Source organism: Aphelocoma coerulescens, chromosome 7 (assembly GCF_041296385.1).
Source record: "Aphelocoma coerulescens isolate FSJ_1873_10779 chromosome 7, UR_Acoe_1.0, whole genome shotgun sequence".
In the NCBI taxonomy this organism is placed as follows: Eukaryota; Metazoa; Chordata; class Aves; order Passeriformes; family Corvidae; genus Aphelocoma; species Aphelocoma coerulescens.
Genome location: NC_091021.1, coordinates 14,501,535 through 14,521,914, shown reverse-complemented (window position 1 = coordinate 14,521,914; position 20,380 = coordinate 14,501,535). Strand labels below are relative to the sequence as shown.

Here is a 20,380-nt window from a genome sequence, read left to right as displayed (position 1 = left end):
GATAGTCTGAAGGCAAATTCACTTTTTTGTACAATTTCTAAAATCTCTATGTCACAAAGAGTCCTTTGAGCGCAACTCTTGACTTCTAGCAGAGTGGAAATTGCATATAAAACGCATGGCCTGTCAATTTTTTTTTGTTTAAACCTTCCCCTACTTAGAGTTAATTGCTAAAGGCATCTCAGTGTCTCCCCCTCGACCCTGAGCTCAGTGAAGGCCCTTTTTCTCCCCGTTCTTTCATGCAGGTCAGCACCCAGAATATGAAGATGGGTGGGCTGCCTCGCACAACACCACCCACCCAGAAGCCACCAAGTCCACCGATGTCAGGAAAAGGAACTATTGGGTAAGTGCAGTTACTGAGTGGGTTAACAGAAGGGAAAAGAGGGAAGATTCATTCTTTTTCTGTACTGGGAGGGGTTTTATGGTTTCATTTTAACTATTCACAAAGGTCAAGAGGTGTTTAATCTGCATCCTCTTACACTGATCATGTCTTGTATGTTAGTGTGCTTCTGCCAGAAGACAGTGGGCATCATCAGCCTTTCCCAACAGCAACCTTTTTCTCAATGCAGAACACTTACAAGCTTTAGAGTAAAATGTCAGTAGCTGTGGCTTTCACAGGTGGTGCTAAACAACTGAAAAATGAGTATGTGGCACTGTTCATTAATTATTTGTACTGTATTTGATAAAAGTACTTTCTGCTAAGTTTACGAATCTGACTTTGACCTTAGGAGAACGTGTTATAAGTGGGATGAATGCTGGTATGTGATTATGTATATACATACACACCATGGTGCTTTATTTTAATGCAAGATAATGGCTTACCTTTAAAACAAGAACAGGATGTGCCACGCAGAGTTTATTGATAGGAAGACTGAAGTACGTGAAGACCATCCTTAATTGCTTTTTCCCTTATCCTACAAAATAAGTACTGCAAAGTTATAGAAAAAACTTCTTTCATTTTTTAAGCTCACATTACTGATTAGTATGTAGCTGTCTTTTAATGAGTGAAGTCTCTCTGGTTTTGTCTGCGTTATCCTAACTTGCTTGTGGCATGTGCTTGTGCCGGTGCAGGCGGCACTCCCCGTACCGCACGCTGGAGCCGGTGCGGCCCCCGGTGGTTCCCAACGATTACGTGCCCAGCCCGACGCGCACCATGGCCCCGGCCCAGCAGAGCCCGGTCAGAACGGCCTCGGTCAACCAGCGCAACCGCACCTACAGGTACCGGCCTGGCCTGTGGGCGCAGGGCCAGACAGTGCTGTGCTAAATACCAAATCCAGCGGCACCTCCCTATACCCTGCAGCTCCCTCATTCATCGTATGGACTGGGAATGTCATTGAAGTGATGAGAATGAGCACTAATAAAACCAGAATAGTGAATCGTGTTAAGATTATCGCTTAATCCCCTATTCACTTTGGTTTTAGTGCTATCACTTGGAGTAGTTAATGAATTGCTAAGACTGTGAAGTCTTTGAAGGAGGTGGATCGTGATACTGTTTTACTAAATGATTACCACTCTGGGGGAAGGCTTTGTACACAACTTGACTTCTACATATTGAAGGGCTGCATAGATGCTTATACTTGACATTTTTGAACGGTCTTTGATGTTTATAGATTGAGTAGCTGATATTGTAGCATAGTATTTTGGGGATATTGATAACTTCAAACAGAATAAAGCTAAACTGCATTACCAAAGGCTCTGCAGAAGACTAGCTTTTCCTCTAGGTTAATAAATTTCATGATGTGATAGATCTAAATACCTCCCTTGAAATCTTTACTTTTTAAAAATAGTAAGTACTTGAGGATGGCTAGACAAGTGGATTTAAAAGATCGGAAATCTTAAGTACTACTGTCTTACAACTTCTAGACTTCAGTAGTCTCATATGAAAGCATACAAATTGCGGTCTAAGCACTCTATACATTTTAAAGTTACAGGAAAAAGCTCTGTATTTGCTCTGTAGGGGCTTAACAACCCTGGAATGACATGCTTTGAACAAGGTTCTGGAAGTGTTTCATTTTTGGGCAAGCTCACTAAGCTTACTGAAAAACTTACTGAAAAACCTCCTGTGTTGTAGTCAAAGTGAAGAGTTTCAGGAAAACCCAGCTTTGAATAGGTTTGCATCATCCCTCTTTCTTTTCTCTTGTTCCTTGTTACTTCTTTGATTTCATAAGATGCTCTATGAGAGATTTTATGTTTCAGCATGAACAGCAGCATATTCATACCCTGGTTACTTTGGTTGCTTACAGCAGCAGTGGGAGCAGTGGAGGAAGCCACCCAAGTAGTCGGAGCAGCAGTCGAGAGAACAGTGGAAGTGGAAGTGTAGGTGTTCCCATTGCTGTTCCCACACCATCTCCTCCTAGTGTCTATCCAGGTAAATGGAAACTTGCTGTTCCTCTTTCTGCCTTAGTGTTAGCCTTGAGCATTTGCAGTTTCCTAAACTCCAAGTGAAGCCCAGAGTTCACTGCTATTGATAATATGAGTTTGAATCAAGTAGTATCTTCTCTGAGTGTCTGATGTGCTGTAATGTTCCTTTTATGTATTAATTTGTTTATCAGAATTTTTTGCCTGGCTGTCTGCATGTGACAAGGTAGGACACAGCACCTTTTTCAGTGGGCAGAGGGACACTTCTCCCTTGTCCTTTTAAGTAAATAGATGTTTTTTCATTGGCTGTTTATGCAGATACATAGAAGCATGTTTTTAGAAAATTAAATTGAATGAGAGGCAGGCACAGAGTAAATCTTGAGTACATCAATGCAAGCCTGAGTTGTCACAAAGAGATACTTGCTCAATGTAATGGCCCCAGACTTTCCAGAAGTAGAAAGAGTTATTAGTACTACTTTTTCCTTTGCTCAACCTTTTCAGTGAAGAAGAGCCTGTAGTTGGCTTGCAGCAAAATAGCTGATGCTTCTGAAACAAGGAGCTGGAAATTTTTTGGTTTCCTCTTTGTATTTTCTAATTCATACAAAACTTAAAGACGGCCATGCTAGAGACTGGAGCATAAATAACACAATGCAACGACATCTTTCAAAAGTAATGGCTTTCACTGAAAAGTTTGGGTTGTGTTCCCTTCAGACCTGGAAAGAAGTGGATTTGCTTGACCGTCATTTACCATCTACACAGGAATGAGCCTTTCTTTAACAGCTCCATTGTTTTCTCATCTCGTGCATTCTGAAATGCTGTGCAGCTAATAAATAGCTAACACTGAATAGTCAGAGGCTTTCTCTAATCCTTGCTAACATATCTCCTTATTAACTCCACCTCTTCCTCCTCTCTTCACTTAGCCCCTGCTGGCTCAGCTGGCACTTCTCCCCTTCCTGCTACCTCTGCTCCTGCCCCCACTCCTCCTGCTCCTCCTGCCCCTTCCTCCGCTGCTCCAGATGCTGCTGCTGCTGCAGGAGCTCAGCCCCTTGCTGATGGCTTCACCTCTCCAACTCCCCCTGCTGTTTCTTCCACACCCTCTGCAGGTGAGTGTCTGCTCCAGCTGCTGGGCAGATGAACCCAGATGTGATCATGATCCAAGGCTTTGCAAAGTTACTTTGGCAGCAGTGATTTATAATTTAAAAAAAAAATTTAATTATAACTAGAAAATATCTGATAATACCCAACTATAACGCAAAGTTATAGTAGACAATTCAAGGTGTGCTGATTTCATTAACAGCAATCATTTAATTTTATAATTTTATTATTTTTACATTTATCTAATTTACTAAATCATAATTTTTTTTTTTTTGATACTGAGAACCTCATAAAATAGTTGTTTGGAGGGAACCAGCACTGATAGTTCTGGGTCTTCTTACTCTTTCTATTACTTACTTACTTGACTCTCTCTATTACTTACTTAATAAATGCAATTAAAAAAAAGTGCATCTAGCAAAGTGTAGTTTATATGACTGGTTTCTTCAATGCTGTCAAATGACAAGTCTCCCTTTAATGAACTGATGAAAAGGGCAGAGTTTTTGTGTCCAGTATTAGCTAAAATACGAGTTTTTATTATGCAGACTAGTATTAAAGCATTTTGTTTTAATATGTGGTACTTAGGGTGTATATTGAAACTTCCTTTTTTTAGTGCTACACTTTTTGTTTTCTCATGAGCTGAAGTTGCAGAGTGTAGCACTCACCAACCATAACGCTGTCCTGTATCACCTTTTGATGAGGAGATTGCATTGTAAAGATCTCCTTCAGACAGCCAAATTCACGTGTAGCTACCTGCATGCTCTGCTACTTTACATTACAATGGAGGCTGCTCACAGGGGTGTGAGTTGGTTTGTGTGTTTATTAGTGTCCCTCTCTTAGTAAGAATTGCACCAAGTTCCAGAAGCATTCTTGAAATTGCATTTAGTTTAAGGGGCTGTAGCTCATAGAGAATTAGAAGATATTTACACTAGAATCTGTACCTGTGACCAGAATTTTCTGAAGTGTGATGAATTTTGGTCTCAGAAGATGATGCTGATGTCTAAATTACTTTCATGAAGATGAGCTGTGGCATACGGGGTCTCAATCAGTTTTTCATTTTTGATGCACTGTCAGTATCCCAGTTCTTAAGCCATGTTGTGTCTGTATTTTTAACAAGTCAAAATCAAGCAGAAATTAGTATTTTAATGGCTGTGAATTCGCACACAATTTCATAAGAGAAATTTCACGTTAGTTACTATTTTTAAGATCTTTTGTTTCCCTATTTTATTAGTGAGGTTACTTGTATGGCTTCTCTGAAATAAAGTATTTGAAGAGACTGGATGGATCACCACTTACGAAGTCACAGCTTTTCGTCCTTAAAAACCTCTTAGCCCTGTTTCTTCTCTCTTCCCTTCTCTCCAATCTCCACCAATTTCTGCGAGTGCATTAGGTTACAGAGAGAGAGAGAGACAGACATTGGAAAGACACGTCAGAAAAAATGGGAAAAAGCCTTTATAGAACAGATTCTTTCTTAGTTGTTCCTCATTTGTAAAAGTAGGTTTTTTTTATATGGTACACTACATTATTGGTACAAAGCAGAGGGAATGAGAATCTGTAGTTCATGCACTTGCTCTTACAAGCAAGTAACAGAGCAAGCAACTTGTATTTTTATTTATTGACCTAGTACGCAGTTGTGAAAAGCAAGCAAAACATAATGAAGAACAGTGCAGATTTTTTAAACTTTTTACATTCTTTTGTTCTGTTTCTCTGTTGTCTTCTCAACCACAGTGACCATCCCTTCTTCCCTTGTTTTCTTGCAAACTCTCAAATTTGCTTCTAGGACAAATGGTGGAGGCAGAATAGTTTGTGGGGGATAATAACCCCTGTGGGAATAATAAATCCAGCTTACTGTTACATACAGTATAAAATCCAGAGAATTTTATGTGAGCACAGGAGATACCTTGCTTCATTTATTGCTTGCTGGGATTCATGATCAATGTCTTGAATGCAGAAAGTAATGAAAATACAGAGCAAGTTTTTAAGGAGTTTTTTTAACTGACAGCTCCCTGAAAGAGGGTCTTTGAGTTTGACTTCATTTATTCCATCCTTCAAGCAGTTTCTAACATTCTCTTCTCCCCAGATGATTCTCTGAATATCTTCTAAGTAGCACTAAGACGAGTAGTACTGTGTTTTTCAGTTACAGAAAGTAACAGCTTTGAATCCTGGAAATGGCCTACAGTTATTTTTTACATGTATGTTCCTTAATTGCAGAACTGTGATGTTTTGGGGAGTTTTTTGCAGGCTTATAAATAACTGAATTCACAAGAAGTTACTGTAATACATTATTTAAAATAGATAACTAGCTATTATTCTCTTTCATTTTGGAGATTTGTGGCTTAAACACCTTGGTATTTTCATACTGGCTTTTGTAGGCAGCTGGGAGAGTTGTGTTTTGTATTGCTCTTGAGACATTCAGTGTCCTGCCAGAGTGACAGCTGAAACGGCTGACTCTTCCTAGGATGCAGAATGTCTTAAAATAAAGATCTAGAAACGTTTCCAAACCTTTGGAATTGAATGCAGGTAGAGAGAAAGCAGGCATCATTCTTCTCTTTGCTAATGCATTTCTCTTTGTACCCTAGGTCACCCAGTCCAGTTCTACAGCATGAACAGGCCTGCAGCTCGGCACACGCCCCCAACCATCGGGGGCTCTTTGCCCTATCGGCGGCCTCCTTCCATCACATCACAGACGAGCCTTCAGAACCAGATGAACGGGGGCCCGTTCTACAACCAGAACCCAGGTAAGAAAGTTTGGCTGCTCCATTGAAGTCAGTGGTGGTGAACACAGTGACCTTCAGCTCTCTGAAATTTTATTTTCTGTCTCCATTGCAGATCTTGCATTTCCAGTATGTTGCTGGTAGCTGTGCCAAAGCTGCAGTGCAAATGCAGAGCAGCGTTCAGCTTCCATTATGGCAAGCAGCTTAAAAAATACTGGCTTTGTTGCCAAATAATTTACTTTTGATGTCACAGTCCCTATCAGACAAGCTTTTGTCCTTGACTACACCATGTGTCATGGAACTGCTTTGGTGTGGGATGGGTATTTGATTTTGCACCAGAACACTGATTCTTCATTACTGAATCTTTATCTTGTGTTCTTTTTCCCTCTGGGTAATGTACAGTTGAAGCAATTGTACCTGTTACACAGGGATAAGCATTAGACACCTTGGAGACACCAGTGGTGTTTGGGATGCGAGGGAGAGCTGTGTCATCTGCTAAGCCCACAAATAATGATATTTTATGGGTGGTCTGCCTTAAAAAGCAAGAGAAGGCCTTATCAGGGAGCGAGTGTCCTGTGTGTCAGCATAACACAGTAGCCTTTTACCGAAGCTCCTTCCTGTGCTTCTGATGAGACAGGAGGGTTTAATACCAGAGTAGAGGAAAGTTTCTCTTTTGACAAAGCTACGGAAAGATGCAGGGGACACACTGAAGGTTTCTTGTCAGGAAATGCTCTAATACCAGCAAGATTGAATGTTGACTTGCAACCACCAGAGTATGTTGGTGTTTTGTGGTAGTGGAATTTCAGGGCGCTGTGTGTGTTGGTTGTGGCTTTTGTTGTTGTTTTGTTCGGGTGTTGTTGTTTTTGGTTGGTTTGTTTGGTTTGTTTTTTTAAAGTTGAGCACTGAACCTGGAATTAGGTCAAGTGGTGCAGTCTGCATTTAAGGGATGTGATCAGGGCTGTTACTGTTTGTGAGCTACCCTGCAGAGAGAGGTGTGTGCTGAGCTTGAGATGGAAATGCATGGTCGTGCTGGGGACAGAGAAGTGGAGGAGGTTATAGGGCTAAGTTGTAGCCCAGTTGCCTGAAATATGTTGTATTTTCTGAGCACATTATGTGCATATTGAAGGCTGGAGGATGGAATAGGCAAGAAGGAAAGGGTAATAGCAACAAAAGAAACCTTTCAGGATTACCTTTTCAATAAAGAGGATTTTCAGTATATCCAGAGAGTTTTTGATGACTGCTGTGCATTTTTGCTTTGGCAAAGGGATAATTCTCTGCAAGCTGCCATTGCGTTGTTAATAGATAATCACAGAAGATCCCAAATAGACTTTAAATAAATTGCATAACCACAGTTCAGTCTGTGTACCCAGAAAGAGGATAGTGATTATGGTGATTAGTCATTTGAACTGTAAATCACAAAATACTTCAGTTATACTGGCATATCTGAGACAATATAAATAAGCAGTTGTAGTAAGAGACTTTTTTTTATATACCTAGCAGAATACAGAATTTATTAGCTTTGCAGTTACATGAAACCAGTTTTTTTGGAGTTCACCTTGAAAGGAGAGGATACTCAAGCATTCAGAATTGATGAAGAATAGAATAAGGTAGAGGCACTGATGTGTCTGTAAGGCACAGGTTTAGTAGTGACAGGACAGAGGCCACAATTTTTTCTCAGCATTCCTGAAGAGAGGGAGAAAACACGAACAAGAGGGGAAAGAGAGACCTTACCAAGAGGGAGAGTGGGGTGCCAGCTATGGCTTTTTGTTGTTTGTTTGCTGTTTGGCAGTAACACAGTCCTGCTATTTCCATTGCTGTTTTTTAAAATGGTGGCAGAGTCATGCTTGTTTAGTCACAAAATTCATTATTGATAGGAGGATGAAAGGTACTTGCATTGCCCTGATCTGTTAAATGCCACTTAGGATAAAACAATTTTTCTACTTCACGGTGAGACCTTTTTAACAACTGAAAAGAAAATTTTAAAAAATGCAGACTCTAAATTATCTCAGCATATGTCTGTCCCAAAGCCACTCTTGCCAGCAAGCCACCTAACAAGTGTTTTCACCTTGCAACTTTGGATATCAGTATCTAAGCAGTATAGAGCTCAGCACAGGCTAAAATGAGGGAGAATCTGGGCAAATATTGAGATGGTGGTTGCATCCCACCTCATTTGTACAGCTGAATTCTTACCAGTCTGAAGCAGCCTAGTGAAAGATGCTCTTTAGCAATTCTGAATTAATTTAGAGGAACTGTGTATTAAATCTGTCTGTGGTCAGCATGGAAGAAGGATGGGAGAGAACATTTAAGATGGTGTTTAGACAGAAGAGGTACAGTAAAGTTCTTCTGATGCATTTAATAAACAAAATAATTAGTAATAAAATATTTATTGTATTGGCTCCTAAAGGTCAAAACTGGAGTCATTGTACCGCACAAAGAGACAATATTGTGATAGTCCCTGCACAGTGCACAGGCTGGAGCAAAAACTGAGGGTAGTTAAGATACACAAGGAATGATGTTGGCTAGTGTTAGCATCACCATTGTGATTAAACTACATCAACCCAAACTAAACCAGGGGATTTTTTTGTATTTGCTTGGTGTGCTTGTCTAGATGTATTTATTTTTCTCCATGGGAAGCCTTCTTATTTCTTTCAAAGAAATATATATAGCACATGAACAAAGTACACTGAAGAGACCAAGGAAACTGAAGCTACTCTCATATGATAGGTATGGATTGTATGAATCCATGTGATGTTGAATAGAGGAATCATTTTGAAATGAAACATAGCATATATAATTTTAAGAATCCATATATGCTTTTATAGCATATATAATTGAAAAAGCAGGGACAAGAATGCTGAATTGATGAATATTACTGCTTTTCAGTGGGACTTTAAATTCAATTTCCCTTTTTCTGCTTTGAAAAAATGCAAGACCAAATCTTTTCACAGCATTCATGGTTACACTTGAAGGAATAAATACTCTGAGGTCACGTCATTCGAGTCAAAGAAACTGTAATCAGAAATGTATTTCAGTTTTTTCTCAAGAGATATCAATTAAATTGTGAGATAATGAAACTTACTTTATATGGATGTACAAGATATTTTTGCAACAAAAAGGATGGTTGCTGTTAGTCTTTTCATTTATGGTGTGTGGTTGTGAAAGGAATGCAAATGTGTGTGACAAAAGAAATTCAAAGCACTTAAGATAGTTGTTATTGGAATAAGCAAACAAGAAATTTTGAGACACAAGTTGTAAATGCTGTAGAATTCTTTTCTCTTGCTATGATAATGTGAATTAATTCTGAAAAATGCTCATACCTTCCAGTTTTCTTATTACCTCTGGAATTAGTCTGAAATTTATTTAGTTCTGTCTGGTAGCTAAATAAATGTACTGATACATGAAGTATAGACCTTTTTTCCCCCCTTAATCCCTTTGGACATGATTAAATGTTTTCTGTATGCCACATACTAACAAGAAATTTATTATTTGTGCTTCTACTGAGGTGTGCTGTCTGAAAAATCATCTTGCAACTGGCTTAAAGAATATTGCTGCATTATTCAAAGTGATACTAAACCCACATAAAACTAGTTAGCTGATTTTTTAACTAGATAACTGAAATTCACATTTCAGGCTTAAACCACAGTTCAGTGTTGCAGATTTGCATTGCAGAATTCTGGCTCAGCAACTGAGCTGAAAGTATGTTCTTTAACTGTGAATTCACATATATTGTACAAAGGCAGCTCTTACTGTACAAAGAGAGCTCTTCTGGTACCAGTGAAAGGGCTGTTCAGAGTTCAGTGCAGTAAGTCAGGTGGGGAGGAAACCAGGCAGCACATCTGGAATAGGCCCTGTGGTTTGGCAGCAGCACAGTGAGCTCTGTTCTACCAATAAGATCAGAAGTGTTGCATCTTTCAGATCTGCACAGTTCTCAAAATGCATCTTTTTCTGTTTTGTCTAAAATAGCTGCCTCATTCAATGGGGGTTTTTTGGCCTACATCTTGGAAAAAAAAGTTATATCCATTTTCATTACTAGGGATTCGTGGATGCTGTTAGTCACTTCTATAAATATCAATTAGATCTGAAAGGGGGAGAATTACAGGCAGAGAGTTCTCTTGATGTATGTGTTAGTTAGGTCTGTTCATGAAGTGCTATATTCTGTAGTAAGAAACTTCATCTTAAGGAAATGTCATAGTCAAATCAGAAAAATACTTCAGCATGGATTCTTAATTTTATGAAACAGAGCTGGGTTGGAAATTTTAAAATTTTAAAAATAGAGAAATATCCTTGAAGAAAGGATTAGGAATATGCTTAAACCATCTGAGCCATTTTTCATTGAATGTCAGTCTTTTAATCTCATCTTCTTGGCAGCCTGCTGTACTGTCTGAGTGGTGATGATGTCTACTTTCCTGTTTGCTGCTTTGTTGTGTTTCTAACTGGATGCCTCTCTCTTTTTAATTTCTGTGGCAGCATCCCTTGCTCCTCCTCCCCCCTCCATCCTACAGGTAACTCCACAGTTACCACTAATGGGATTTGTGGCCAGAGTTCAAGAAAACAGTAAGTTTGCTGCTTCCTTGTGCTATGTTTATTACTGGATGTGGCTTTTGGATTGAGTTGATGAAAGATTTGTCTGTATATAGCCAGAATTCTGCCTTCTCTACTGCCTCTACAAGTTTGTCTGAAATTGTGAAGGGTGGGAAAAAGAAATAGTCTTTTTGGAGGCACCTGGTCCTTCCTTCTCTGAGTTTTCCCGTCTCTAGTGTATTTTCTCAAGTTACAACTGTTGGTCCCACTGCAATTAACTGGGACAGAGAGTATATTTCAAGCAGCTACCATGGTTATAGAGACGTTTTCATGATTGTACTGTTATTTATTTTCAGTTTCAGATACTCCTCCCCCCCCACCGCCTGTGGATGAGCCAGTGTTTGATGAGTCTCCACCTCCACCCCCACCTCCAGAGGATTATGAGGAGGAGGAAGCAGCTGTGGTGGAGTACAGTGATCCCTATGCTGAGGAGGACCCTCCTTGGGCACCGAGGACATACTTGGAGAAGGGTAGGTTTAGAGCTAGAAGAGACAGTAGGGTTGTATTTGCAACAACTTTATGTGTGCTCCCACCATTCTGCTTTTGGACATGGAGCCTGCCTAGGCTCCTTCATAGCCAGTATTTGGTATTACAGCATTTCAGTCAGGAGCAAAAGAGAAAGAAGAGGACCCTGATGTGTGTTTATAGTGTCTTATGCTAATGCAAAAGGGAGGAGGGTGTGCATGTGCCTTGGGAAGACAACTTTCTATTTGAGGCAATAATGATATTTGAATGATAGCTCTGTTCTGCTTTCCTGTGGGACTTCATGGGCTTGGGAACTAAAATAGTTTATTTAGGTGCATGTATGTACAGATCTGTTCCATCTCACATGGGACAGCAAAATGGGATAGCAAAACTGTAAAGGGGAGTCTTTAAAGATAAGCTGGAGAAAGTCAGGCTTTTAATCAGAAAATGTTTCCTGTGGAGAACAAAAGTATAGGAAGCCAAACATTGTCTCTATTGATATAGAGACCCATGCAAAAACATAATTTTGATCTGTATTTTTAAAACTAGATGAGCAAAGCATCTAAAAGGTTTGTCTGTTTTTAGAAACACTCTTAAAAGTAATAGAAGATTGAAGTGCTTTCAATGTATGAAGAAGTATTAAATAGTTTTAGGACACCAGGAAAAAATGAGATATTGACATAGGTGTGGATTCTGTTGTAGTTACTACTGCTTTGCTGGAGTTAGCAGAGAAGTGCTTGGCTGTGAGTTTTTTGTAGCAAGCTTTGAAGCTTTAAAGTTAATGAGAAGCCTTACACTAAAAGAGAACTTTAATACTCAAAGAATGTATATACTTATACTGCTGGGAATTATAATGCTTTATTCTGCAAAATAGTTTATCCTGTGGCAACTCCTTAAGTTCCTGTAAATAATATTCCATGCCACATGATTCAAAGTGGACAAAACAGATGAAAGTAAGTAGCTGTTCCAACACATTTACCCCCAATAAGTAAAGTGTCAATTCTTAGGATTTGTACTTGTACTTTTGATATGACCATTCTCCTATTTAAGTTCATATGAGAGCACTTCTAACGGGGTTAGGGTAGATGACCTTTGCAGTAGAAGCTGAAACACCAAAGAGGTGTCAAATACCAAGGATTGCTGTATATAGGAATGGGATTCAATATGACCCCGTTTTGTAGAGGGGTCTAGCAGTGTGGGAGGTACCTTTAACATTAAGATATTCTCTATCCTACAGCTGGGGATGGAAGTGAATAGCAGATCCATTTTGAACAGATGGAGAAATTCTTAAGTAGGATATAGTTACTGGGGATGTTGAACTTGAGGACACTGCCGTATGACTGTCATAGAAACAGCCAACCTGCAGTGTCCAGGGATGTGAACTGCAGTTTTTCATTGAGCTCTGTCTGGATGTGTGGCAGGAAAAGATAAGAAAATGACCTGGCTCTGCAAATCAGATGAATGGAAATGGGTATCCAGAAGGAAAAAATGCACTTCTGCCACTTAGGGAAAGTGTGTGTTCACAGATTGCAGTTGGTTAATCAGCCTAGCCTACATTTGTGGTCAGTTGGATATAACAGAATTCAGCCAAACTCTGTGTAATTGTTGGAAGAACCAAAGATCACTGATTGGAAGAATATCAACCTAAATGAGTAATTCTGTTTTTCAAAACTGCATTGAAACATATTCAGACAGAAACTAAAAGAGGCCCTGGCTTAGGCTGACAGGGAAGGATGCCACCTCCTGAGTCAGTATTGCTGCTTCCTGTCTCATCTGGAGCCTTTCTTGCAATACTGGCCTGGACTCCTCATAACTCAGGGCATGTGACAAGCTCACAGCTTGAACTAGAGGGACTACAGACAGAAGGATTAAACAGCCTTTTAGAGAGAGGAGTATTGCCAGTACACAAATAACATGCTGGAGGAAGCAGTGGTGATGTAAAAACAAAACCAGGCTTCAGGTAAATTTTATGAGGCTTAACAAGAAGCAAATTTTCTTCACAAACTTAAGGAAGAGTTTCCTTCTTGTGATCATGAAATACTGAATCCATTCAGTATCCAAAGGGAATAGAGTACCCTCAAAAGTGAGAAAGGAATTGGAAGTTACCATGCTCCTTGGATGATAATGATGATGGTTATTATCATCATCATCAAGAGACTGAAGGAAAATAACACAGTGACTCTATGAAGAAATTTCAGAACTCTTAGAAAGGAATTTTGAAGGACATAAATGTATCACATGTTCATACACTTGATTTTCAAGCTAAAAATGTACTTGCTTCTCAATTTGTGTTTTGTTTGCTTAGAATTATATGTCTTAAACAGTACAGAATAAGCTACTTAACAACTACTGGCACAGTTGTAGAGCTAACAACATGTGTTTTTTAAATATGCTCTAGTCACATGATAAAAAAATAAATCTGTAAATACTCTGATTTTCCACTGGGATTGATCTGTATATTTTATAATCTCTTCTGGATCCCGGGTTCTGTAGTGTTGATTTGTGTTGATTCCTTTGCTCCCTCAAAAGGAAATGACCTCTTTTCTTTTGACAAGAATGGTAAGTTTACTAGGACTCTTGGACAGCAGGCTTATGAACACATGCTGTTAATTTTTAATCCTTGCTTTAGTTTAGAGTATCTTTCCATCTATCCCCAGGACAAGATTTTAGGATCCCTGTCCAACATACTTTTATTTTCCTTAGTGGCAGCACTGCATGTTTCATTGCCAAGTGCTCAAAGCAGTGATAGATGCTATTTGTTAAAGTACTCAGAGTCTGGCATAACTAACTTTCTCTATAAAACACAATGATAGCGCTGAGATTGGAAAAATGTATCAATTTGATGTCTATTTTCTGGCATTTCAGGACTATTCTATTTCATATTTCCGAGGGCTTTGTCCAATTCCTTTGCCTTTCCTAACAACTTTTGTGCCATCAGTAACATACTCTGCAGCTATAAGAAAGATGTCCTGATACAGCATATGCACATTTTGTTTCTACCCATCTTCTTTGTGGCTCCTAACAGGAATTCACCCACCTTGGTGCTGTGTGCTCTGGGAGTGGCTGCTGGATACTGAGATGCACATGCACCTTTAGAGATTTAAATGTGGAAGTAGCTAAGGTAGATGGAAGTCTGGGACATCAGCATTGGCTCATTCTTACTGTGGCCTGAAGAGAGCTCTTGCTTCATGTTTTCTGCTCTTAGCTGTGCTGAGATCTGGTTTAGCACATGTACCTAGCAATAGTTCTGAGTGGTTAGAGCCATGGGGATTCACAGCTACCACCTTGTATCACTCCACACCAAAAGTTTACCGTACAGTTGGGCACTTCCTCTGGTGGGTCTGGAAATAGTAAGAATAGAAGAGTTAAAGGAGTCCTGGCTCACATGCTTCAAAGCGTGAGCTTGTACAGAAGGGGGTGGAAGAAACTCTTTCTCTCAGCAGGTCATTCTGCACACACACAGGTGAGGCAGTGCCTGGACAAGGGAGGGTGATTGGATTTTCCCCCTCCTCTCCTACCTCTCCTACCTCTCCTAACAGTCATGTTCTGTTCTTTCCTAGTGGTGGCAATCTATGACTACACCAAGGACAAGGAAGATGAGCTCTCATTTCAGGAAGGTGCCATCATTTACGTCATCAAGAAAAATGATGACGGCTGGTATGAGGGGGTCATGAATGGAGTGACGGGGCTGTTCCCGGGGAACTACGTGGAGTCCATCATGCATTACTCGGAGTGAAGACCAGAGGACAGAACACTGCATCTCCTGCTCCAGGAGCTGGCAGGGCTTCCCAGATCTCCACCAGTCTCTGGGGCCCCATCCAGTATAACTGAATGAAGGATAATTGTAACAACCACTCTTTTGGGTTTGGTTTGGTTTTTTTTTTTCTTTTCCCCCTCATGATAAGACAATAGTGATTTGAGTTGTTTGAACAAATGGCTCTTCAGCTGCCAGCAGAGGCTATCCTGAGCTATCTGACTTTGAATTAAGCTGACCCATTCAGATGTAACAAACTTGTTGAGTAGCTCATACTTCACTCAGATTCTGACTTCTGACAGGCCTTGGGATCTGCCTCAGGAATCCTGTGTGCCCTCACGGTACTACCGTTGGAAGCAGTGCCTGGCACTGGGGATGTCCTGGATGCTTGTGGTGAAGGTTACTGGCCAGTGGACATCCCTCCTGTTTCTACACTACACTCCTGTGCAGCTGGAAGAACAGTCATGTGCTAGCAAACACTGGGATTTCTACACAGAGCCGTTCCTGTAACTGACTTCCAGATAGCTGGATACATCTTTAGCATAAACACTTCTGCAGCTGCTCTGCACACATAGGCTGACACAGGGCACACAGAGCCGGCTTTCATTCACTCACCTTTCAGTTTAGACAATTCAGATGGCTGCAGCCCAGAGGACCCCCCTCCCCATTTCTCATCTTCTGAATGCCACATATTTGTTTTGTGTTCTGCACTGATGTAACTGTGCTCCTCTCCACAGCAAGCTCCTTGCCACGGTTGCTGCCGGTTCAGACAGAACTCAGAGATGCCATTGATGGTGACGGCAAAACAAAGTTAACAGATCCTCCTGGGGTCTGAGGATTAACTCTAGGGGGTGTGATCTAAGGTTCAAATCTACTCATGCCTGCTTGCACTAGAGAAACTTGCCCCCAACTTTAGTTTTATGCACAATATAATCTTAAAAATCCAGTCAGGTATTGTAAATTGGCTATTTTGTACTTGATGACTAGATTTGCATATGTACTGTGAGAGCCCTGTGCAGAGGCAGGACAAACGGCAATTGTTGTCTTCATGTCTGCTGCCAAAATGTCTTCAGTGGAAGCAAAAAGGGCTGTTGTGTGTACTGGTTTCCCATGGAAATCCAAGCAGTAACTAGTAGTAGTCCTAGCTCTTCCCTTAGCCCTCTCCATTGTTTATTATAATAGATATTTTCAGCTGTACTGGTGGCTTGGGGTGGAGTAATACCAAGTGGAGGCTCTGTAGCCCCTTGTGATGATACTTGGCTTTGTAATCTAGTCTCAGTTAAAAATTCTGCTCAGTGATTATACACAGATCACTGTAAGTGATGGTTGTACTAGTCTGCCCTTAGGAACATCTAAATGTTACCTTTGGGTAAATACCCCATGCATAATTACGTTTCCTTTTAAGTCTTGTTAGCCTGCAAATTGAGCTGATCCTGTATTGTGAGAGCCTCCTGGGCAAGGGCATCTTCCTGGGCAACTTCAGACTGTCACCTGGCCAAGTTCTAGCTGGTACCAAGAGTAGCTTGTCCAAGGTGGGACAGCGCTGCAGCCGGAGAGGCCGGTGTGTAAAACAGAGCAGTGCATGGAAGAGTGGGGCTGGCTGTGTGATGGCATTGGCACCAGTACAGGTAATTGACCCAGCCCCTTGCTTGGTAATCAGTGCAATACCAGCATGGAGGTCCAGGTTCAGTGCCATCCTGGGCAGGGAGGTGACATAGCTGCTCAGAGGGGAAGAAGAAAGAAACAAATAGGTGAGGTGTATTTGTAGGCCATGGAGGAATGTGATTACCTGCTGTGAGCTTGTGGAACTCCTGTGACAGCGCTCAAGAAACTGGTTTGGTTAAAGTCTGCAGGAAGGACAACTTTGAAGAAACTGGTGTGCAGATAGAAGTTGCTTTCTCCCTTGCTAATTCACACGTAGTCAAGGCACTGTTGTCTTCTTTCTGGAAGCTGACAGAATTATTGTTTGGGATGAGTGTTTGCCAGAAAAGATACCCTTTAAGCCTTTTAGTCTCTGAAAGTTTTCTTGCAGCAAGACTAAGAGAAGCAGCCATGTTCGGTTCCCTCAGCCCATCATTTCTGTGGGAGCAAGTCCAGAACCACTAGTTGTGCAGTCACTGGAATGACTGTTTCTATTGTCATTGGGCAGGTCTAAGCTTTTGGCACAGGGGGGTGGTGCTTGTAGCCAAGGTGCTTGAACAGCAACATTCACAAGCCTTTGGTGCTTACAGGGCAGCTGTGTTTTCCAGGAATATCAGAGCTTTCCTGGCTTCTCTTACCTTTGATATGTTTATGGCAAAAACTGAGCCCACAGTGCTCAAATGCATCATTAGGGCAGCTTAATGAGTTCCTAAGTGAGAACTGAACCTCTGCCTGTGCACCCAAGCTGCAGCTGGCAGGTCAGACTTTAGTGAAACGTGTCTTAACCCACTCTGTGCAAGAGCTTGTACTTGAACACTTCTGGCAGGTGGGTGGGGTAGTGTGTACTCCCACTGTATGTGATACAATCAGCTGGTTTTTCGTCTTGCAAGTTTTCTGTGTTGTGAGAGCAGAGCATTGTGAGATGAAACTTGCCAGAGCCCAGCACAGAAGATGAGGCTGAAAAACCTTGAAAGTGGAATGTGTGACAGCTCCTTGAAGAACTGGCTTTAGTCTGATGGGCCAGGGGTTAGTCTGGTCCGTGCTAATAGTACATGGAATTGTTTATCCTGCAAGAACTGCTGTGGATGGAATTTCTGGGTCATCTCCTGCTGGTTTTATGCTTTATTATGCAGTACTAATGTAAAGAAATTTGTTGAGTTTTAGGCATATTTTTATTTTGTACAGATTTTAATTCTGTTGCTTGTTTGGGGATGATGTGATGTAATGGTCATAGACCAGGCCAAGGTAAACAGGCTTTGTATATTAATGTTACATAGATTGCATGCTAGTAAAGTCAGTGAGGGTTGTGTTTCCGGTTTTGTCCCTTGTACTTCTACTTGTCCAAAACCTTCTCTTCCCCACCCCTTTTTAATTTACATGTTTACTTTAAAAGGGGGTGGAAAATGGGGGGTGGGGGAGAAACACCTCAGTATTTTAAATAAGGTGCACAACATCTCGTCACTGCTGACTTTTGCTGCCACAGCTCATGGTGTTCTGCATCACAGGCTGTTGAAGTGGGAGCGTGTATGCATGAGAGGTGGGGGAAGGAGACACTCCAGCATAGCCCAAAGAGTGCTGAATGGCCAAAATGTGTATGTTTCTCCCTTTGTGAGAACTGCCTTAGCCCAGCCAGCTGTTTTATTTGTGCACAGAAATTGTTCAGCATCCTCTAGCGGTGTCTTTTGCCTTGGTTTGCTGTGTATCAAAGGTTTCTTCCTCCCTCTTGGCACCAGGGACAAAGCTATTAACTACAGCTGCCTCTCCATCATGTGCCTGCATGAGAGGAGGTCTGACTGAGTCTGTCACATCCAGTGCTGAAGCAGGTTAATTTTGGTGCCTTCATTCCAGCTGAAGAGAGATAGCTGCGGTTGCATGTGTCTCACCCATTCTTTCCCCTCTTCCCCTTCCCCCCAAGCTGTTTGAGCAGTGGGCTGAGAGGGGCAGGAGAAGCGACCAGCAAATTCTATGCCTGAGTGTCCCAAGAGTGTGTCCACATGCGATGGCTGGAGTAGGCACCAGAGAGCTGAAGCAATGCTGGAACACTTCCTGGTCTGACTGGTGAGACACAGGCAGACACTCAGCCACTGAAGAGCCATTGCTCTCACTGCAGGACAAGAGGTGTGGCATGGCCCTGAGGGAGATGACAGAGCTTGGTGTGTGTTACCAGGAGGCTGACTATGTTCCTGGAATTCAGCTTGTCCTTGCACATAGTTGAGTTGGATGTCATGAAAGTGTCTGAAGATGGCTGCTGGTGTGAACCACAGGTCCTGTAGCGTGTGGCTGGGTGGCTTACCCGTGGGTGCCAGAAAGGCTTAGACCCAGCTAGTTCTTGCTAGAGCAGTTTGTTCTCCTTTCACAGCTGCTGGGCATTTTCTTTTCTTGCTGCTGAGGATTCTTGGTGACAGCCAGAGTTGACAGTGGCAAGTAATGCAGCTTCTGAAAAGTGACACTTTTTATCTGGGGTATTTCAGTTGACCATGAAAAGAAAGCAAGGCAGCAGCAGGACTGAGGAGCCTTTTCCAGCAGAGCATGTGGGCTGCCTGCCTGCTGTGGATGTGCACGTTGTTGACTAGAGGTGGAAGAGGACTGCACTGATACTGTTGTACTTCTGTGTTGTCTCCCACCTGTGCTTGATGGTGACTTAATGCTGTGCTCTTCCTAGCAGCTTCCACCATTTCCTGGCAAATGCTGTGGATGCACCTCTCTGCTAGAAATGAGCTTGCTTTTTTTTTATTAGTTATGTCTGTGGGCTCCAGGCATAAAGCAAAAGTTCCATGTTTTCCTTTCTGGAAAGGATGGAACTTTGTGGTTTAGTAAACTGGGAGCATTTACAGAGGTTCTCCTCCCACAGGTGCAACAGGACCTTTTGTAAAACAGGTGATGTCTCCATTCTCTGCAGGCCCTTTTTGGAAGTTGCCTAGAGGATGCTGTTGAAAAGACCATGGTGCTGTGGCTTTACTAGGAGCAGTAGCTGCATTCAGAGTATAGAGTGTCTGTGATTAAGCACTGCAGCATTTCAGGCATTACAAACCCCATGCAGCGACTTCAGTACCTATGTTGGCAACCGTGGCAGTGGAAAACGTACAGCACTGTTGAATTCACTAAGGCAAGTATTAACAACACTAACCTCTAGCGAAGGTGGTGGTGGAAACTAGGCACCAGCAGGATGATGGGCTACAGCTTCTGGGGTGCCAGTTACAAGAATTTACTATGCTTACAGGTATGGTCACCTTCCCCAGCTTCTGGCATCTCCCACTATTTGGCACTGCTGCATTTTGTGGATAAAATGGTTATTACACAGAAGTCAGAACAGTACTTGAAGGGAACAATGTGTGGTTTGTTTTGGGGTTTTTCCCCCAGAGTAGCTGAAGTCAATGTGTAGTAATGGTCCTATTACCTACTTCTGATGTTAAAACTTCAAGCATAGTGGGACCTCCACCTTCAGCTTGATGCAGCCAAGGTTTGACAACTGCTAGTAGAAAGAAGTATTCACAGATCATGGTGTTCTGCTGCTTTCACTTGAAAAAAACCCCACCCATGTGTTTTGTGCAATCTCCAGGGGTTTTTTTGGTACTCTAAATACACTAATTTTATTAGCACCCGTGCTTATTACAAGACCCATTAGAAGACACTGATGGCAGCAGTGGCCTGCTGTCCAGAGGTAAGCCTACACCCAGGACCCTGCTAAACACTGACATGGGGACCCTGCTGAAATGAGTGCAGGACGTTTGTTCCAGTTTCTCTTCACACCTCTGAAGAATTCTACCACTACTAATAG

The 20,380-nt window shown here is 41.6% G+C and overlaps 1 protein-coding gene across 16 annotated transcripts in view; it reads left to right on the top strand.

Annotated features, from left to right (window-relative positions):
- Positions 1-17,914, top strand: part of ABI2 (abl interactor 2) — a 63,675-nt gene extending 45,761 nt beyond the window's left edge. For 3 of the 16 annotated variants that reach the window (XM_069022282.1, XM_069022276.1, XM_069022274.1), the window contains 7 exons: positions 243-340; positions 1,069-1,215; positions 2,241-2,365; positions 6,027-6,185; positions 10,629-10,715; positions 11,039-11,212; positions 14,768-17,914. In XM_069022282.1, coding sequence (XP_068878383.1) covers positions 243-340; positions 1,069-1,215; positions 2,241-2,365; positions 6,027-6,185; positions 10,629-10,715; positions 11,039-11,212; positions 14,768-14,943 — 966 coding nt within the window. In that variant the 3' untranslated portion in view covers positions 14,944-17,914. Of the gene's footprint in view, positions 1-242; positions 341-1,068; positions 1,216-2,240; positions 2,366-3,275; positions 3,459-6,026; positions 6,186-10,628; positions 10,716-11,038; positions 11,213-14,767 lie in introns of all 16 variants that reach the window. The other 13 variants (XM_069022283.1, XM_069022280.1, XM_069022279.1 and 10 more) reach the window with 7 other exon arrangements.
- The last annotated feature ends 2,466 nt before the right edge of the window (positions 17,915-20,380 follow it).